The following is a 21,180-nucleotide window of genomic DNA, read 5'->3' on the forward strand; positions in this document are numbered from 1 at the left end:
ACTGAACAAGGGCCAGGAGTGCACCACTTCTTCCACAGGCCTCAGCTATGTTAAAAAAACAAAAACCTATTGCCCATTTCAACATTTAATTAAAAAAAAAAAGTCAACCAAAAGGAACATTTTGTGAAAGTGAGGGACGGGTGAAGGGAGACAGTCAGCAGCAAAATACTGTACAGGTGGGTGCTCCTTTAAGAGCTCATTCTGACTCATTGAAACGAGTCAGCATCGTCTTGTGCAATGCTTCACGATAGGACTCTGATGCTGCCGCCCCGTAAGAGCTGCCACGGGCCCCTAAGCCAGAGCCACGCACTCGTGTTTGGGCCTAGGTAGAAAAGAAAAAAGAATGTGCACCAGACATTTTTAGAGGAACAGCTTTTGTCCCAAACCACATTTCACCCAGAATGTTAGGACACCCCACAGAGGTCCCTCCTTGTCGACAACAGACTAATACCACCACTTTGTACTTCCTTCTGGTGCAAGTTCTCCTCAACATACTGCCAAAGGGCCTCTTTCTCAATTGTCCTAATTTCCCATGTGCTGAGGTGACCTTTTCTGAAGTGGGGGCGATGGTGATGGCAGGGACAAGAAAGCTATGCCTGCAAAACTCACACCAAGCAAGAAAGCCCAACTACTTCCTCCCTACCTCCCTTATTTTAGGTTGTTTTTGCAAAAATGGGGAAGTAACAGGAAGACTAAATGCTCCTCAAAAATACGAGCACTATACACTTTGCTTTATCCACAGTAACTTGAGCAAGGTATTTTGGTACCTCAATAGGGGCAACGATCCCCTGTTTCTTGCGACCCAAACCACTGCCCTCTTTCCAGCCCATGGCTTGTAGCATGCGACTGCCAATGTTGTCACTGCCAAGTCCATCCCGCGTTGGTTGTTCAAAATCCCTGTTGTAAACGAAGGTGGGAGAAGAGAGGAACATATTCAGATGCCCTGCCCTCTAACTTTGCCAACTGAGCAAAAAGGAAATAGCATGTTGCACAGAGGACACTAAGGATGTGTCACTATGGGATAGAAATGCCTCTCACCATTACCAAAGCAGACTGCTCTAGAAGGGATCTCTTATCTCACCCTTAGTACACTTAGGGAGAACCACAGGGGCATGGTGGGACTTACACAGTGGCTGGTGTCACAGCTGAATACTTCCTTTTCTTGGGTTCTGGTGGCTCAGGAACACCATACTTTTCCCTTCGTTCAGCTGCACGATCTCGATATTTCATCTGCTGGTGGTCATGAAGAGACAGCAATAAGGCACTGGCCAGGTAACCCTCACCCTCCTGGGGCCACTCTCTACTCCCATACCTACCTCGATGTCGTTTTTCTCAAGTGCCTCAAGCTCATGTTCTGACAAGTGTGCCCTCCGATGAATCTCCAGATTTTGCTGCACAGGGGATAATATGAAATTAGAGACAAGGTTAAGGTGGGCACCTGAAGATTCCCACTATGTTTTATTTCTATATAAGCATATTAATAATCTACCTTTGTGTTTCAGTTCTAAGGCTGGGGTTGGGAACCTCAACTCTGGAGGCCAAACATGGCCCTACAGGCCATTGGGACTATGTTCAAAGAAACTTCCTCCTCTGCCTCACCCCTCAGCAACTTCCCTTTGCCCTGGAGTGTTTTCGGCTGGGACAATGCCTCTTGCTTCCCTGGATGGAGGATGGGATGTCTAAAACTAGACTACTATAAAAAGGTCAAATTGACATCCAGTGCTCCACTCAGTTTTGCCTCTGGCCCTGCTCATCACTGGCATATGGCCCTCAGAAGGTTGCACAGAAGAGAATGTGGCCCCCAGGCTGAAAGACTCCTTACATCACCAAAAAACAACAACCAAATATCACTTCCAAAAGAAAATAGCTAAAGCAGCATATGGTAAATTTCAAGATGATGATGATGATGATGATGATAATGATAATAATAATAATAATAATAATAATAATAATAATAATAATAATAATTATTTATTTATACCCCGCCCATCTGGCTGAGTTTCCCCAGCCACTCTGGGCGGCTCCCAATCAAGTGTTAAAAACAGTACAGCGTTACATATTAAAAACTTCCCTGAACAGGGCTACCTGTACCAAAAACTATGCAGGCAACAACATAATTTGTAGACAGCACCTCAAACTAACGCCTCCAAATCTCAGATCTGCCAAGCAGTCCCAGGAGGATGCTAGAGTTGATGGTATCAAAAGCAACCAAGACACTTCAGCTACTGGAGTGCTGGCTCCTAGGGGCTGAGCCTTTTTGGAGCCACCCATATTTTTGGGGGTAGGGACTGCCCCCCATACCCCAAAAGCATTGAGCCAAAGAATGGAGCCAAGTGCAGCATGCCTCCAGCAGCCAGCTCCTTCTCCTCCTCCTACAGGAGAGGAGAAGGAGGGTGGAGCAGCCTCTGCCGGCAGTGGCGTAGCGTGGGGGGTGCAGGGGGGGCCGGCCGCACCGGGCGCAACATCTGGGGGTTAGGGTTAGGGGGCGCAAATCCACGGGTTAGGGGGCGCAAATCCACAGGTTAGGGGGCGCAAATTACTTGCCTTGCCCCAGGTGCTGACAACCCACGCTACGCCACTGTCTGCCGGTGGCAGAGCCATTGAGCCGTGCAGCCGCTGTGTTTGGCTCCACCTCCGGCTCCTCCTGACATGTTCTCAACATTGGTCCCCTATCCCAATCACCTTTGCAAGCTGGTGCCTCTGTCAGCTACGTAACTTTTTATTTTATATTTTTTATTGAAAAATAAAAATTACAAGTGCACGAGTAAGACACAAAAAAGAAGAAACAAGAAATAGAAAACAAAACAGAAAAATATATATTGTATACATTACAAAAAAGGGGGGAAATTGTTCTTGTAGTTAACTAAGACCTTTACGGTGGATCTAAACACAGGAAAAAAGTGCTATAAATAAGGCAGAAATTAGACCATTTTGACAAAAGAAAAAAAATCCAATGAGAAATCCAGTTTTTAAACAATTCTGGCTCTCTGGCACCATCTGGTATTGCATAGTTTCTCTACTAATGTAGCCGAATCCCTATTTAAAAATGAATTCCAAATAACATTGAATTTGTCCATGGCAAGGTTACATTTGTACACCACTTGTTCATGTGTTGCGAGTTTGTCCATTTCTTCAATCCAATCATTAAAGGGAGCTGCATTTTCATTTTTCCAGTTCATCAACGCCAGATGTGGAGAGTCCATTCATATTGTCCCTTTGTTAGATTCCATGCATTGGGTATATAATTGAAAAGGATTTAAGATTGCTCTGTATAGCATGTTGACCGTCTCTACAGGTGAAACTCAAAAAATTAGAATATCGTGGAAAAGTTCATTTATTTCAGTAATTCAATTTAAAAGGTGAAACTAATATATGAGATAAACTCATGACATGCAAAGCGAGATACAGTGGTGCCTCGCAAGACGAAATTAATTCGTTCCGCAAGTCTCTTCGTCTTGCGAGTTTTTCGTCTTGCGATGCACGGTTTCCCATAGGAATGCATTGAAAATCAATTAATGCGTTCCTAGGGAAACCGCCTTCAGACCAGGTCCGGGGACAGTCTGTCCCCCGACCTCTTCTGAAGGCTGGGGGGGGGGGACAAGGGCTTTTCTTCCCACCCCCAGCATTTTAAAAAACCCCGGGACAGCGGAGGACTTCTCCGCTGTCCGGGCGATCTTAAAATGCTGGCGGGCGGCATTTTAAAATCGCCCCGGGACAGCGGAGGACTTCTCCGCTGTCCGGGGCGATTTAAAAGCCCCTGGGAAGGCAGGCAGGGGGGACAAAGACTTTTGCCCCCCGCCCGCCTTCAGAAGAGGTCCTGGACCTCTTCTGAAGGCGGGCGGGGGGCGAAAGTCTTTGCTCCCCCCCGCCTGCCTTCAAAAGCCCCCCGGCACAGGCAGGCAGGGGGGAGCAAAGACTTTTGCCCCCCGCCCGCCTTCAGAAGAGGTCCAGGACCTCTTCTGAAGGCGGGCGGGGGGCGAAAGTCTTTGCTCCCCCCCGCCTGCCTTCAAAAGCCCTCCGGGACAGCGGAGAAACGCACTGTGTTTCTCCGCTCTCCCGGGAAGGCAGGCAGGGGGGAACAAAGACTTTCGCCCCCCGCCCGCCTTCAGAAGGTGTGCCCTCCCCGCCGCCCGGCTTCGGAGCATCGTTCCGAAGCCCGGCGGCGGCGGGAGGAGGCGTTCCCGCCCCACCGCCCGGCTTCGGAGGAGGTCCGAGGACAGTGGGGAAGACGCGCTGCGCTTCCCCGCTGTCCCGGATATTTCCCTATGGGCTGTCGTCTTGCGAAGCAAGCCCATAGGGAAATTTGTCTTGCGAAGCGCCTCCAAAACGGAAAACCCTTTCGTCTAGCGGGTTTTCCGTCTTGCGAGGCGTTCGTCTTGCGAGGTACCACTGTATGTCAAGCCTTTATTTGTTATAATTGTGATGTTTATGGCGTACAGCTGATGAAATCCCCAAATTAACAATCTTAGAAAATTAGAATATTAAATGAAATCAGCAAAACAAGGATTGCAAATAGAGCAATATTGGACCTCTGAGAAGTAGAAGCATGCATATGTACTCAGTACTTGGTTTGGGCCCCTTTTGCATCAATTACTGCCTCAATGCGGCATAGCATGGATGCTATCAGTCTGTGGCACTGCTGAGGTGTTATGGAAGACCAGGATGCTGCAATAGCAGCCTTCAGCTCTTCTGCATTGCTCGGTCTCATGTCTCTCATCTTTCTCTTGGCAATGCCCCATAGATTCTCTATGGGGTTCAGGTCAGGCGAGTTTGCTGGCCAATCAAGCACGGTAATTCCATGGGTTTTGGTACTTTTGGCAGTGTGGGCAGGTGCCAAGTCCTGCTGGAAAATGAAGTCAGCATCCCCATAAAGCTCATCTGCGGAAGGAAGCATGAAGTGCTCCAAAATCTCCCGGTAGACGGCTGCGTTGACCCTGGACTTCATGAAGCACAGTGGACCAACACTCTGGAAACTTCACACTGGACTTCAAGCTTCTGGCATTGTGTGCCTCCCCATTCCTCCTCCAGACTCTGGGTCCTTGGTTTCCAAATGAGATGCAAAAGTTGCTCTCATCAGAAAAGAGGACTTGGGACCGCTGAGCAACAGTAAGATGCTTCTGACGTTGTTTCCTGTTCAGGAGCGGCTTGACAAGAGGAATATGACATTTGAAGCCCATCTCCAGGATCCGTCTGTGTGTGGTGGCTCTTGATGCACTAACTCCAGCCTCAGTCCACTCCTTGTGAAAGTCCCCAACACATTTGAATGGTCTTTTCCTGGCAATTTTCTCCAGGCTGCGGTCATCCCTGCTGCTTGTCACCTTTTTCTTCCACACTTTTCCCTTCTGCATAACTTTCCATTAATGTGCTTCGATAACAGCACTTTGGGAACATCCAACTTCTTTTGCGGCTTTTGAGGCTTTCCCTCCTTATGGAGGGTCTCATTGATGGCTTTCTGCACAACTGTCAGGTCAGCAGCCTTCCCCATGATTGTGCTTCCTACTGAACCAGACTGAGAGACCATTTAAAGGCTCAGGAACCCATTGAGGGTGTTATGGATTGAATAGCTAATGCACCTTTTCACAATATTCAAATTTTCTGTGATTGTTAATTTGGGGTTTTCATCAACTGTACGCCATGATCATCACAATTATAACATATATCTCATATATTAGTTTCACCTTTTAAGTTGAATTACTGAAATAAATGAACTTTTCCACGATATTCTAATTTTTCGAGTTTCACCTGTATTACCTTCTGCCAAAATATGTTCCATATTGGACATTGTACAAATGTATGTTCAGGGCAGCATTATCTCTCTTCCATCTCCAGCAGCTAATGCCTTAGATAGTCCTTTCATAAACAAGCGAACTGGAGTCCAGTAAGTTCTAAAGCTTATTTTTTGTTGTATAAGTCTTAATCTAAGATCCAGAGACACCCTTGTTATAGAACTTAACAGAGCTCCCCATAGTTTGGTTGAAATTCTTTCTTCTGTCAGCTACATACCTTGTGTAATCCTGAGAGCTGTTGGTGACGAATAAGTGCCTCCTTGCTGGGAAACTGCCTCCGACAAAGCAAGCAAGCCAGCTTGTGCCAATCTGTCAGTTTCTCTTCCCGGTCAGCAGCCTTCTCCTGCTCCTCCTCACTGTCACTCTCCCCGCTGTAAGCAGCCACTAATCCTCGTGGGGGACTCTGCCAAGTTAAGCAAGGTCACAAGACGGAATATATCTCGGCTGGAATCAGATTCAGAAGGACCCCACAGGCCACTTACCTTTGTCTCCTTTCCCTCACCTACTCTACCCAGACCACCATGGGCTCACAGCGGAGAGTCGGTGCACCGTACAGCTCGACTGCCTTGGAGGAAGCCCCCACTTCAGAGGGCTTTATGTGGAAGACTTCCCCATGTTCATATTGTGCATCTCACCTATTCCCTCACCATTAAAAGGAGACAAGAGCAGAGAGTCCCTGCACCAGCACCCATTATTCTATAAGACCCAGAAGACCTGAACTGGGGATTAAGTGGAAAGGGAAAGGCTTACCAGTCTATCATCACCAGCCAGCTTGGACAGGTCCATGCCACTGTGCTGCCTCTCAGCCAAAGCCCCCTGAGGATACCCAGAAAAGGAAAAGGAAAAAAAGAAGCGTTAACTCTAACAGAAGTTCTCACATTCTTTCCCCAAATGAACAGCATGCTTTCTTTCTGCTCACTCATCCAGCCAGCCCCTGGATGACCCACAGCCCTGGGAAGAGATCAAACACAGGTGGTTCTCCTTACAGGGCCACTTGGCCTTAATTTAGGCCAACACTCTAATTAGCATAGGCAAGACAGAAGCTTGCTTTCTTGAAAGAGACCCATCTTGACCTTTGAAAATCACGGCTTCACGGATGTGCTCACTGCTGAAACAATACTCTTGACAAGAACTTCTCACATTAGCAGGAGAGAAAGACTAGCACATGACACTGTTCGGTCTCACAGACAAGAGATCTGAGCAGAGCAAGAGAAGGTGGGAGATGTAGGACTCTGTCTTAGCAGCATCTAGGCCACTACTGCACTGCAGACACACTGAAACAGATGATGCCACAAGGCTGAACAACCTGCCCTCACACCCTCAGGTCATTCAGTTTTGTTTAGGCTTCAGGAATTAGCTGCAGTAGGTAATTTAGTACTAATCTGCTCCTGGTAATGGATGAGGAGACCCAAGATGTTACCTTTTTCTCGAGGATAGCATAGCCAGCATCAGCTGTGGCCGATTCCCGCCTCTCATCCTCTCGTATAGAGGAAACTGGCTGGAAGCTGTTCTTGAAGTTCTCCTTCTGCTTGTTGAGGCTACGGGCCCAGCGCTCCATATCTTTTGCAATCTGCAGAAGATAACACAAAAGTGGGGAATAATCCAGGAGAGGGGGTGGGGGAGGAGGAACAAAAGAGTTCTTAGTCCAGGCTGAAAATAGGTGTTTCTCAAAAACAACAACTTACTGGAACTGTGCAACAGGGCTGAAAAACAGCTATTTTTTCACTTAAAATGGCCCTGGAGGTTCCAAAATTAGCTATTCTCTTTCTCTTCCAGTCCCTACAAGAAGGAATGCTCCTCCAGCAACTACTTCCAGTTATTTTCCAGCAATACAACCCCATGCCATCCAACTGTTTTTCAACATCTTCACCAGAATACCCGAATAAGGCCTTCCCTATGCAGGCATTCCCCCTTTGGCCACTCCAGAGAAAGGAGGCTAAGCTTACTGAGAGGCTGAGGCATCACTGTTACTACATGACCCAAGACCTAGAGCCCTGGAGGCAGACCAAAGGGCTTTTCAAGTTATGGGCAAGTAGGGGGCAGGCAAAAGTTTAAGATAAGGAGCAGCAGATACAGAAAGGGGATGTGGGGAAATCGTGGTTCTCACCTGCTGAGCTGTTTTTGTTTTATGTTTCTCCTTCTTCTCTTTACCCTCCTTGCCACTGCCACCCCCTGGTCCACTGCCATCCTTGTGGCTGTCAGAGGCTTGGTCTGAGGCTGGGACGTAAGTACGTCTCTCACCTTCCCAATACAGGTACTGCTGCGTCTGGGCATTGTAGTAGTACTAGAAAGAGACAATCACACATCAGTCTGTGCTGCATCTTGTGCCAAGACAGTGTACCATATCAAGTTGGGAGCACAGTCATCTCATGGTGGAGAAGCAGGTGTTTCAGCATCTACCTTTCAGCTATCACTTCTCAGCTCTTGGCCATGCCCAGAAAGGAGCAAAGTGGGCCCAAAGAGAGGTTCAACTCACCTGGGAATTAGGGTCATAGTAAAGGCCAGTCAGGGGGTCATAATAGTAGCCAGAACTTTCATCATATTGATAGGTGGATACATCTGGGACAGCTGGAATTGGGCACAGAAAAACAGGAAATGAACTAAATAACAGCACATCAAACCAGAAGAGCACCTGATCTTGGCCCTGTTCCCTTCCTCCTGAACTAGGAATAAAAGGCTCCCAGACCCCAGCTAGTCACATCAACCCCCAGTCACTCCCAGACCCCTCACACTGGCCACATCCTCCCTTCCCACCCTCTGTTCCCTACAGAATCCAACACTCACGGTACTGAGTGTAAGGCTCTTGCCCTACAGGGCTGGTAACAGGCAAACTGGAAGTGCTGGTGGAGATGCCTGTGTTGGGGGGCTGAGCAGTACTAGGCATGTCAGGCTTCAGTACAGCTGGTGAGACGATAGTATATGACTGAGACTGTGAGAGAGAACACAAAAAGTCAGGTTGGGAGGTACAGAGCATTGCAACTCACTCTCTCTCTCTCTCTCTCTCTCTCTCTCTCTCTCTCTCTCACACGCACACACACACACAGAAAGTTCCGTTCCAACTGTACCGGAGCAGCAGCAGCAGCATTTCCCTGGGCAGAACTTGACCCTTCAGTGCTGCCAGTTGGCTGGTATGTGACTGGCACAGCTGAGGTCTGGCTGGTACGGGGGAAAGTGGGTAGGACAGGCACAGGGTCTATGCCTGGCACACCAGGCTCCAGTGATGCCTCCACTACTTCGTGAGAGAAGAGGAGACAAGAAGGCAGAGAGAGCACAGTCAGTCAGGAGGCAGAAAAAGACTTCAGGTAAGGTGGAAAGAGGAGACCAGGCCTCTTACCTGCCACTGTACTTTCACTGTGGATCTTGTCAGCCTTCCCCACAGCTGGTGTCCCAGATGTGCCGCTCTGCAGCTGGGACCCTTTCAAATATGCTTGTGTGTACATTGTGGCTTCCAAACCCTGAGACCCATAGGCTTCATCCTGCTGGTAATAGCCATAATCAACTGTCTGCTCATCTTGAGCTGCCCAGGTTGCCTCACCACCCTGTGATGCCTATTGGAAAAACCAAACAGGAAACTGGTCAAAGAATTTGTTATAAAAGGAGATGCAAGGGTATGTACTTTGGCCTATCAGGAAAAGGTTTCACTAAAATGTCCATGCAAAGATTCTTCCCCCACCTAGAACAATTCCTTTTAGAGGGCTTTTCTATGCTTAATGTATTTAATTACACATTTTTAGCATATTCCAAAAAATATTTCTGCATATATTAGATACAACATACTCCTCTAACTATACTTTCTGGGGGCAGCAGAACTGCTAGGAGAGTAAAAATGTGTTCAGAGTCAAGTAGAGATGTAGTCATTTTAACTCCCATTGTGGTGCTGGTTTAGGCGGAAAGATATAAACCTTCTCTATCCAGTGGAGCACCACAATGGGGATGCAAATCAGCCCCACGTCAGATGACTGATCGGAATGGCAGAGTCAGCTGGGTGCACATGTCTGTATCCTCCGTGTGCGTGCGCACTTATGTGTGTGAAGCATGCAGCTCCCAGCAGGTTGGTCTATGACTAACATTTCCCCACTCCTATACTAAGTCAATATGGGCCAATAGCTAATGAGGATAAGCCAAAGACATTCCTGCTACCGAGAGCAGTTCTCGGGAGCCATTATCACTCTCCTTGTCCCATTGTTCCTTGTTCACTACGTTACCTGCGAGATGGCCCACTGAGCAGCTGCAATGGCAGTGCTGGCTACAGAAGCAGCACTGATGCGGTTTCCATCTGATGAACTCATGTCCCTGCAGAGAGACACAGGAGTCATTAGGGATGTCTGCAGCAGAAACTGCAGCAGGCCCAGTTCTGGACACTCCTATACTCACCGCTTGGAACCTTTGGCAAATTCCACATTAATCGTCTTGCCATCAATGTTCAGTGGTGGATGCAGGGCCTGAAGGATCTGCAGCAGCTGAGCTGCCTCCTGGGAGAGAGCATAGGGAGAGAAATTAAACTACCAAAGCTCTTCAGCTGGACCATCAAGAAGGCTGATCGCCGAAGAATTGATGCTTTTGAATTATGGTGCTGGAGGAGACTCTTGAGAGTCCCATGGACTGCAAGAAGATCAAACCTATCCATTCTGAAGGAAATCAGCCCTGAGTGCTCATTGGAAGGACAGATCCTGAAGCTGAGACTCCAATACTTTGGCCACCTCATGAGAAGAGAAGACTCCCTGGAAAAGTCCCTGATGTTGGGAAAGATGGAGGGCACAAGGAGAAGGGGACGACAGAGGACGAGATGGTTGGACAGTGTTCTCGAAGCTACAAACATGAGTCTGACCAAACTGCGGGAGGCAGTGGAAGACAGGAGTGCCTGGCGTGCTCTGGTCCAGGGGGTCACGAAGAGTCGGACACGACTAAACGACTAAACAACAACAAATCCCTTTCCTCTACAGCCCCCCATTCCCACTGCCTTTTTCTAAGACAGGACTGGAACTACAACATGCTGTTTGTGGCACTCACCACAATGGTAGAGAGCTGAATGAACGCAAAACCACGGTTGAGTTGTGTCTGCTTATCTTTGATAACACGGACATTTGAGGAGGAGAGAACAGCATATGGTGCCAAGGCACTTAAAATGGAGTCCATTGTGCTATGAGGATTCAGGTTTCGCAAGATGATTGCTGTGAAGAGTAACACATGGTATGGTAATCAGAACCCTGGCCTCTTTCAACCACCTCAGAGCTCTCCTTCAACAGGATTTAAGAAATTTCACAGCTGAGAATGGATTATGGATTAACAAAGCTTGTACAAGTTCCCTAGAATTTTGCCCCCAATTTTTTGGAAGGAAAGATCAAGCTTCTGGCCCTCATTGTTGCAGAAAAAACGAAACAAAAATGTATCAGCACTTTCTGCTCCTGAGAGAATAGATGCACATTAAGAAAAAGTGCACAGAACACTGAGCACACTTTCAGACGGAGGTTGGATGGCCGTCTGCCAGGGATTCTTTAAACTGTGATTTCTGCATTGCAGGGCATTGGACTAAAGACCCTTGAGATCCCTTCCAGTGAGGGAACCACCAGAAGACCCTCAGAGGAGGACCTCAGTGTCCCAGCTGAGGGATGGGGGTGGAGACACTCCTTCAGGTCTACAGGGCCAACACTGTTCAGGGCTTTAAAGGTCAGCACCAACACTTTGAATTGTGCTTGGAAATATACTGGGGGCCAGTGGAGATCCTTTAGGACTGGTGCTATATGGTCCCAGTAGCTGCTCCCAGTCACCAGTCTAGCTGCCGAATTTTGAATTAGTTGTAGTTTCCAAGTCATTTTCAAAGGTAGCCCTACATAGAGCACACTGCAGTAAGCGAGAGATAACCAGAGCATGTACCACTTTGGCGAGACAAGGCAGAGGCAGGGAGGGTCTCAGCCGGCATACCAGATGGAGCTGGTAGACAGCTGCCCTGAACACAGAATTGACCTGCACCTCCATGGACAGCTGTGAGTCCAAAATGACTCCCAGGCTGTGCACCTGGTCCTTCAGGGGCAAGGTTACCCCATTCAGGACCAGGGAGTCCCACCCACCCACCTGCTCCCCGTCCCCTAAGAACAGTACTTCTGCCTTGTCAGGATTCAACTTCAACTCATGAGCTGCCATCCATCCTCCAACTGCCTCCAGACACTTCCAACTCTACAGTTCTAGGATTCTATAGGCATGTTTGTGAAGGATAAGGCATATATGCTGCAGTCACTGACTGGCTGCTCCACCACTGCCACCATCTCTCTTCTCTGCTTCCTGCTGGGGTACGAAGTGCCCTACCACCAGTAACCTGATGCAGAAGGAATTTCAGCTATTTCCATTTCATACACTAAGGAAGCAATGAAAGAAAACACTTTGCTGTATGACATCTTATTTTCCTGCACACTCACCTTCCCATTGCTATTGAGGCCACTACCTCCTAGTGTTGCTGCAGAAAAGAATGCCCCCTCAGATCTAACTAACTGTCGGGTGCATCATTCCTGGGGAGGACGCAGCAGCAATGAAGCAGCCAGGCAATAGCTGCAACCTATATCACTGCCAGATTCACCGTTATGCTCTAGCCACTCATATAGTGTTAGAGACAGAGCTCAAAGCAGATTTCACAGTGCTGTGAGCCTTTTTAATGCATGCCTGTCTTCTTCCATAGAGGTAAGAAGGAGTCATCACTCAGCACAGCTCTCAGTCTACATTTTCCTCATTTATAGCGTTACAGCTGTTCTCTCTGCAGTTTTGAAATCTATGACAAAAATAATTAATTACAGATCCTGCCACAACTGACTCTTAACACATAATCTACTCGCTGGATAGCTCAGTTGGTTACAGTGTGGTGCTGATATTGCCAAGGTTGCAGGTTTGATCCCCGTATGGGACAATTGCATATTCCTTCATTGCAGGGGGTTGGACTAGATGATCCTCAGGGTCCCTTTCCAATTCTATGATTCTACAGTGGCACCTCAGGTTAAGAACTTAACTCGTTCTGGAGGTCCGTTCTTAACTTGAAACTGTTCTTAACCTGAGATACCACTTTAGCTAATGGGGCCTCCTGTTGCCGCCGCGACATGATTTCTGTTCTCATCCTGAAGCAAAGTTCTTAACCCGAGGTACTATTTCTGGGATAGCAGAGTCTGTAACCTAAAGCATCTGTAACCTGAGGTACCACTGTGCTCTGATAGCGGAACTTGGGTTTTTTTTTGGTGGTCAATATATTTAGCACAACATTCCAAAACTTGTAACATTAAAATCAAATGTACCAGGCTTTATCTCCCCACAGCAGCACCCTCATGGCTATGAATCTCACAGGCTCTCAGACTCTTTAAACCAATCAAATTCCATTCTAGGGCTAAATCAGAGACCTGCCATCACTGCCATGATCCGTTGCCCTGTAAGTAACACAGGAATTGGAGCTCGCTGAGGTGGTCAGGGATGCCTAACAGGGTGATCTCAGCAACATCATGATACTAAAGTTTGTCACTTTCACTGGGAACAAGCCATAAAACTGAACAGGTTTAGGTCCGATTGCAGCCACGTAACTGAAGCTCTTATGTCACTCTCCAATTCCATACTCACTGTCATTAGCATTCTCCGCGCAAGGTTCAGACATTTGTGCCACAGGCTGAGTGGACAGGGCTGCTGACACTTGGTATGGCTGTGGGAGGGGCAGAAGGCCTTGGCTGAGTTCTCTTCCTGACAGAGCCACCAGCTGCTCCAAGCGACTGCCAGGTGGCAGCTTCTGCTCAGCTTCTGTTGAGGGATGGTCATAAAGAAAAAGAAGAAGAAATAATAATATCAATGGGGAGGTCACTATGCTACAGGCTACACTATGCTACTGAGCTACATATCATCAGAATGCTAAACTTTATCTCCTCACTACATGTGGACATGGCCTTCTTCACTTGAACTAACACTTTGAAAAGTGCTGTATGTTTGTTGTAACTTGGACTATATTCCTGCTGATGTGAAATGGCACAGTAACTGTAGCACTTGGAACTACTGTGATTATCAGACCAGAGCAGGGCTGCCATACGTCCAGAATTTCCCAGACAAATCTGGAATACTGCAGTCGGAAGCAGCGTCTAGGCAGAAATCGCTAAAATGTCCAGGAAAATCTACATGTACGGCAACACATGTTGGCAGTGTAGTTGGCAATTTTCACTGTTTGAAAAACGGCAACCCTAGTCCAGAGGTTATTTACTTCTTTAGTTAATTGGTTTTTATGTAGTGAGAGGTTTTGCTCTTTTTTGGAGAGTATGTACCCATGTCAAATGTATCTTCCATGTGATTGGTACTTACAGTGGTGCCTCGCAAGACGAAAGAATCCGTTCTGTGATTCTCTTCGTCTAGCGTTTTTTTTGGCTTGCGAAGCAAGCCCATTGACGGATTAGCGCTATTAGTGGCTTTTAGCGGCTTATCTGCTGATCGGATCAGCTGATAAGCGGTTTAGCGGCTTGGAAAAGGGGGGGGAGGGGGAAAAACCAGCAGGAACTCGCAAGACATTGTCGTCTTGCTAAGCAAGCCCATAGGAAATTCGTTTTGCGAAGCACCTCCAAAACGGAAAACTCTTTCGTCTAGCGAGTTTTCCGTCTTGCGAGGCATTCGTCTTGCGGGGCACCACTGTATATCTTTGTAATTTGAAAATAGAAATCATTGTAAAAAAAACAACCACCACCCCATTAAACTTTACCAGATCTGGGAACGCCACACTTGAAGCACTTCTCTCTGCGCTTGAAATTCTGCACTCCACACTGTTGAGAGAACAGACACATCCTGTCTTTATTTAACTTCCAGAGATGGGAAAAGGCTGACCCTACAAAGTCTTGCTACCTCCTGCAAAACATCTAACACTTGCCATAAAGCTGGTTTGGTTGCTGCATGCCTTCTCTGCTTTTCTGGCCCTCAGATTTGTGAAGAAAAAAATAAAAAACAAAAAACCCTGATAAATGCTTGGCATAATCTCAGAAACTAGGTCCTTTCTCATGTCTGCTGTGCCTTGATCTCTGCCCCCAGTAAGCTGTTCTTTGTTCATTGTGCCTTGTTTTCTTTCCAGTCCCAGCAATCATTGTAAAAAGCATTTTAAAACCTTTACTTGAAAGCAAAACTATTCAAAATAAGCAAAAATACTTAGGGCAGGATTGAATTAACTTGAACATACAGAATGAGGTCCAGTCAACAGGACTTTCCCCACATTTCCTACCCCCATGGCCCCTAAATCTGCTCTGGATGGTTGAGATAACCCCCAGAGCAGGGGGCAGGCAGGAGGAGGACAGAAAGTCCCATTGAGCACATGGACCTCATTCCCTGCACAGATACCCTACTTAGCGCCATGTTGATTTTCATTTCCAATTGACTCTGATAAAGGAAACTGGGTCTCCTGGATGCTGAGTTTGGATTTCCATATTGCACTGTTCCTTTGAAGCAGCCGTGTCTGGAAGAAGCTAACCATTACTGCTGCACAGTAGAACCCCATCCCCATCCCCCACCCCAAAAAATTCCTCCAGCCTTCTCTCCACCCTTCACCTTGCTCACACAACACCCTCACACCCCATCTGACTCCTCTGACACCCTCAAACTGACCACAAAGCAGTTACCTTACTGCATAGCCAGTCCTCATTGATCTTGGGCTTGGGATCACTGTAGTGCATGGAGACCTTCTGGCCAAGGATTGTGAGGGAGTGCTGCAGGGAGAGAAATGCTGCAATGAGACTCAAACGCAGAAGTGGTGAGCAGGTGCCCATCACTGCCACAGCAGAAAGAAGGAGAGGTTCAAACCCTTCAGCTGAATGGATGAGGGTGAGGGAGGGAAGGCAGCACAGGCCGAGAGAGGTTTGGAACTTGGCTACTTGGCTAGCACACACCTAACCTGGCCGACAGAGGCACCTGTCTCTACCCAAGGCACCGGGACGTCCGGCTACTGTGATGGAGGGAGAGTGTGTCAGAGAGAGACAGAAAGAAAGATGGAGAGGAGGAGAAACAGACAGAGAAAATGCAGCCATGCTCCGAGACACCGCCATACAATAACCTCTATGCCACTAGAATAATCTGTCTTGAGCTTCCGTCCTGAAAGCTAGCAGCATGCATTTCCATCCTCTCCTCCCACCCCAAAGCCATTGTGCCCCACAGTGGGCACCTTCCCCTAACTAGGGATCACTCCCTCATTCAGCACAGATCTCTGCTGTGCTTATGTCAGCTCCCATTTATGGGCATGCTTGGAGGAACACCCAATGTTCTGGTTGCAACTCTGTCCAAGAGGTAAAAACTTTGGGAGACCAAAAATAAGGTTTTAAGCTACATCCACATCCCCAGAGGTTTAGTACTCATCTTCCTACCCTACTTCGCTCATGCACACAACTAAACTGCTTCCAACTCATCAAATCTTTCTAAAGTGGCCTCTGAAAAGTACAGTTATCCTCAATTGGTGATTCTCAACACCTTGTGAGGGCATCAAATTTATAAGAACTAGAGAGCTAAGCCACACCAATTTCTAAAAGCATTTGCTAGGAGTTTTTAACTCAAGGTCCCATAGGCTAGAATCTTCTGACAAATGCTACCTCTGACCTGCTGCAATCTTACAAAGTAACATATTACTACTTTCACACGCTTGTAGAAACTGTGCTGGAAATAACCCCTTGCCCACATCTTCCTGTTAGGCCAGTTTTTGCACTATCCCCTCCTGCATCTGGAGCAAAGTGCATCATCTCAGCCATGCCAAGGCTACCTGTGTCAGCTCCCACTGGGGATGCGCACACACGGCCCGGCTACACTGCCAACACAAGAGAACAGAAGGAAGAGGAGGAGGAGGAGTCTATGGCAGAGGCAATTGCCATGACTGCATAAACACTGGAAAACCCAAACATATTGGGCTAGGGGTGCATTTTCACCAACCTTATGGCTGCTTGGAAACAGGACCATAGTTTGAAACTCTGGTCAAAACAGACAGTTTGGAGTCTAAAAGCTTGGTTTGTGGCCCTTCACACCTTTACCGTGATCCTACAGTGCTGGATAGAAACAAGGGGTCTTGCACAGATGGGCTGTCAAGACAGAGACTGCTGTGAGGAAGGAGATAAGGCCTCCCAGGAAAGCTTCCTATCTTGAACCCTGACTGCACTGGGAGAGAACGCACACGCAGCATCAGCATCATCTCTGACAGATACCCATTGAGACTGAAGCCTGTATCACACTCAGGATCATGCATATATCCAGAGCAGAAAGAGCACACAGGAGTCCTAACTCCCCAAACCCTTTCCTTACTACCAGGAACTCCTCCAGCCCCCACTACCGTGGATCATAGCCTAGATCCTTAGTTCCCCTGCTCAACTTGCTAGACCACCTTCTCCCCAATGTGGAAATTAAATACAGAGGCTACCCACTCCCTGGGTTGTTAATACCACTCAGAAGTCCTGACTTTTTGTGTCCCTATTCTAAGACACCAGAACCCCACTTCTTGGGACTTGGGTGGTCCCAAAAAGTCAAATTCTCTGTTTGATTCCTGAGACTAGAGATATCTGATTCAGACCTAACTCCTCTTCCCCATTCCCTTCAGTAATTTCCTATGGGGAAAGCGGCTGGGGCTTTTCATATGAACCAGGTGTTTGGATTGGTCATTAACAGTAGCAGTACTTGTGGGTTTCAAGTGCAGCAAAGCAACCTGATTGGCTTCCATCCATCGTGTAGCGTCCTGCAAGTGATTAAACTCGACGAAGGCGAAGCCCCGGCTCTGACCTGGAGGACAGCATTCAGATACAGACGCAGTGTGTTAGTCAACAGATCCAGCCAACATCACGCATCCCTGTCGCTGTACCAATTGGGGCAAGGGCAGGATGCGGGGGAGAAACAGGGAAGAGTGGAAAGGCACAGAAAGGGCACCCTAGGTGTAAAGTGGGATGGTGCAGACTCAGATGCTGACCACAAAAGGGAGTTGCTTGCTCTTCTGATCATCCTAAGCAAGGAATGTTTCTGATGTACAATTGCCACTCACCTCTACTCAAACCTCCAAGTATTTCTCCCCTTCCCTCACCCCAAGCTGGGAACAGATCTGTGAAGTCACAACTTTCAGTCCTGTGCCTTTATCAGCCAACTCATAATACCTCCAAATGGCGAAAAGTTTAACAGAGAGTGATGGCTCCAAGCAGATCTATTCCTACTGCTTCCACTAACGCTATCTTTTTCCATTAGCCATCTACCACTTTTTCCTTAAGTGTATGCCACAGTTGTGGCAAAGCATCTGTGCAGGAGGTTCCTTCTTAATACCACACTAGGGCACTTGTGCTATCATTCGGAAAAGTGAAGTGCCTGCTTATTTTGGAAGGAGCACCAAAAAACACCCACCACAGAGGGCACTAGCACAAGGGACCCAGCAGCAATGGCATCTTCAAGATACACACAGCTGTGATCTGTTGGACTTGAACTTAGAAGATTTGGGTTCAAATCCCAGTTCTGCCTCAAGACTCACTGAATGACTTTGGGCCAGACATTTAGCCTCATTTCCCCATTTAGACAACAGAAATAATAGAGATCTCTTAGAGCTGTTGTGAAGAAGAATGAGCTACATAAACACCAGTAACAACATGTGCCTATATTGGAAGAAGGTTCCAAACCCAGAAAAGATGTGCTGAATCCAACCAACTAATATGGCAGTGATTAACCTCTTCCCCACTTTTCCCCTTAGCAATACCGTAACTAAGCACAATGTTGGAAATCTATGAACAGGTTTCCTATTCTAATATGACAGATGATATTTTAAAAGAATTGAACCAATATACACAAGAGCAAGCTGCTGTGGACAGCTCTCAAGAGGTTACAACTCTCCAGGGAATTTTATTCTCAAGGTTTGCAGACTCTGCCCTTGTAAAAATGGGTTTTCCCATTTATGTAATGTGTTGCAATGTGTCTTTGCTTCTCTCAGCCTTTGGCTGCCCATGGAAGCAGGGTGCCTTTCTGTACCCTCCATCTTGTAGTACCAACCAGCCCTTTTCAGGCCTGGTATAACAGAGGGCAGATACAGAGGACTATAGTCACATACACACCCTGCTTTTAAAAAGAAAAAGGTACACAACCATGACTCATAGGCTGCAAGTGTGTGAGATATGCAGGGAGTAACCCTGGAAAGAAGGAGCAAACTTACCTGCTTGGTTATAACTTTACTCAAAAAACAGTCCTAAGATGCAGACTGGACACAGTCTGACCATTTCTCTTGGAACAGACTTAAGGGATCTTATGCTTTCCTTTTACTTTACAATGCCACCCCAATTGGTTGGTAACTACTTTCCTTAATGGAAGCCTGCATAACTTAGGTTCCACTGAAACTGACCACAATACTTGATTGGTGAGTTGAAAATCCTCCCTCCATGCCTGCCCATCATAATAAGAAAAAATTCAAACATATTTAATATGTCCCTGGTAAGCCATATATGGTTAAAGGGCTGCATTCAACTTGATAGGATAAAGTTGTATAGCCTGCCTTCATATCTGTTTCCTCAGTGTCACTATTAAAAAGAGCTCAACTTAGGCTGCAAAGATCCAAGAAGAATCACTGCAAACCTCATATCTGATCAAATGAGGCCAAATAGAAGACACTATACATATCCAAAAGGATTGTCTTCATCCTTCATCCATTTGTTGGTTTTTGTCTCCTACCACAGAGAAAGAGGCCAAGCAAGAAAGGCAGAAAAAACCCCAAAGATCTTCCTATGGAAATAAATGCTGAATTGCTAGATCTGAGGATGCTCACAATTATATAGTATGCAACAAACCTTGGAAAAGAACAGGAACCAAGAATAGGCCTCAATGTTCTGCCAATCACACAGCAGAGGAACTACAGAGTTCCAAGTTTACAGAACTACAATAGCACACAAGGAGCTATTAATGATCCATTGGTGACATCTAAAAGCCTGATTGGTTCTAAACACTAGGGGAATGTACATAGCACAGACCAAAACTAATGCCACAGGGCAAACCAGCTCCACATAGATACATATCTGGAAGACTGCACTCTAATTTGGAGTGTGTCACATGGTAGGTGAAACACTATGGCAATACCAAGAGAAGGGAAAAGATAGAACTATGAACGGGAGCTCACCTGAAGCTTTATTCCGCATCAGCCGCACCTCTCGGGGCTGGAATCCATGTGCCTGCAACTGGGCTCGGATCTGCAGAAAAGCATAAAAGGAGTGATCAATGCCAACATCAGGGAGCATTGAAGAGGTAAGAGTTAGAGAAACAAGAAAGCAACAGCAACAAGTTACTGCAAGGAAGCAGTGCCTCCCAGCCCAACTGCCTAACGTACATCATTCTCAGTGGCAGACTGGGGCAGCATCCTCAGCATAATGATGCTGCTAGCCTTCTGTTCTTCTTCCTCTTGCTCAGTGCGGTAGTCCTGGTCCCGGTAGTCACCATCTGCAGGAAATCCCAACTGTTCACTGGGGCTGTCCCGCTTTCTACGTTGTGTCTCTGATCCAGAGGAGGCCTCATAGGAATCCTGGGTTAGGATTGTTGTACAGAAAAGAATAGAAAAGCTCAGAATGGATGGGGCTTAACGGAGTAGTGCCCAGCTTTGCAGGACAAGGCCTAACGATTCCCTACTAAATGTCCGGCAGTCACAGCACCACCACCACTTTCACTCCTCTGCCTTTGGTGGTGCCATAGGAAAAGCAATCTTCCAAAGCATACAGAATTTTTCTAGCAACTGGGACTGTTTCACAAGTCCAGTTCCATTACCTGTTCCAGCACTTCCCTCCATGATTCCTTCACACAACCAGTAGCACATTGTCCCACATGACCACATATTTCGTTGTGGCAGCTACAGTGGTACCTCAGGTTAAGTACTTAATTCGTTCCGGAGGTCCGTACTTAACCTGAAACTATTCTTAACTTGAAGCACCACTTTAGCTAATGGGGCCTCCTGCTGCTGCTGCGCCGCCAGAGCACAATTTCTGTTCTCATCCTGAAGCAAAGTTCTGAACCTGAAGCACTATTTCTGGGTTAGCAGCGTCTGTAACCTGAAGCGTATGTAACCTGAGGTACCACTGTACTTAACTTGTTACAGTCTCCCCACAACAGCAGTTCTGCAAAACTCCACCCAGAAGCACAACTGTTGGGTGCTAGATCCCACTCCCACTGCCAGCTGTGAAATCCTCCCATCTGATGGTTTCCTCTGGAGAGGCAGCTCTTCAGAGAGCCAAGCAGGCCACTGCATTCTACCTCCCAAGAGGTAGTCACAAAGAGGACAGGCGTCTCCAGCAGCTCTGCACCACAACTTACCTCCACACTGTGCTCCTCAGAAGAATCATCATAGTCATTGGTAGGCTCCTGGCTGTTGAAATCTCTCATATAGGACCTATAATCCATATCTCTGTAGTCATGGTCTCTCTGGTTCCGG

At 47.2% G+C, this 21,180-nt stretch overlaps 1 protein-coding gene across 4 annotated transcripts; it reads right to left on the bottom strand.

The window, feature by feature from the left end:
• Window positions 1–69: 69 nt before the first annotated feature.
• RBM10 (RNA binding motif protein 10) lies at window positions 70–21,174 on the bottom strand. Of its 4 annotated transcripts, none has more exons than XM_081177341.1 (22): window positions 21,063–21,174; window positions 20,089–20,280; window positions 19,882–19,951; window positions 17,452–17,525; window positions 15,395–15,481; window positions 14,491–14,551; window positions 13,377–13,550; window positions 10,797–10,957; window positions 10,161–10,258; window positions 9,992–10,079; window positions 9,121–9,334; window positions 8,852–9,015; window positions 8,571–8,715; window positions 8,263–8,354; window positions 7,894–8,070; window positions 7,207–7,356; window positions 6,537–6,602; window positions 6,004–6,189; window positions 1,317–1,391; window positions 1,127–1,233; window positions 768–897; window positions 70–322 (listed from the first exon to the last, which is right to left on the bottom strand). In XM_081177341.1, the coding sequence occupies exons 1-22, from the start codon at window positions 21,147–21,149 to the stop codon at window positions 197–199; spliced, it is 2,724 nt and encodes a 907-aa protein (XP_081033467.1). In that variant the 5' UTR covers window positions 21,150–21,174; the 3' UTR covers window positions 70–196. The 4 variants fall into 4 exon arrangements, with proteins under 4 accessions (XP_081033467.1, XP_081033466.1, XP_081033465.1 ...); XM_081177340.1 differs by having other exon boundaries at window positions 1,127–1,230; window positions 8,852–9,018; XM_081177339.1 differs by having other exon boundaries at window positions 8,852–9,018.
• Window positions 21,175–21,180: the final 6 nt, after the last annotated feature.

Source organism: Podarcis bocagei, assembly GCF_964188305.1.
Source record: "Podarcis bocagei genome assembly, chromosome: 17".
NCBI classification, from domain to species: Eukaryota; Metazoa; Chordata; class Lepidosauria; order Squamata; family Lacertidae; genus Podarcis; species Podarcis bocagei.

What these genes read in the sequence shown, in the direction of transcription:
- RBM10 (XM_081177339.1), bottom strand. Translation starts at nt 21,149, where the DNA reads ATGGATTATAGGTCCTATATGAGAGATTTCAACAGCCAGGAGCCTACC. An exon ending in CTGAGGAGCACAGTGTGGAG is followed by an intron (nt 20,281 to 21,062) that starts GTAAGTTGTGGT and finishes ATCCTAACCCAG; the next exon opens with GATTCCTATGAGGCCTCCTC. An exon ending in ATGCTATCCTCGAGAAAAAG is followed by an intron (nt 6,603 to 7,206) that starts GTAACATCTTGG and finishes GGGTATCCTCAG; the next exon opens with GGGGCTTTGGCTGAGAGGCA.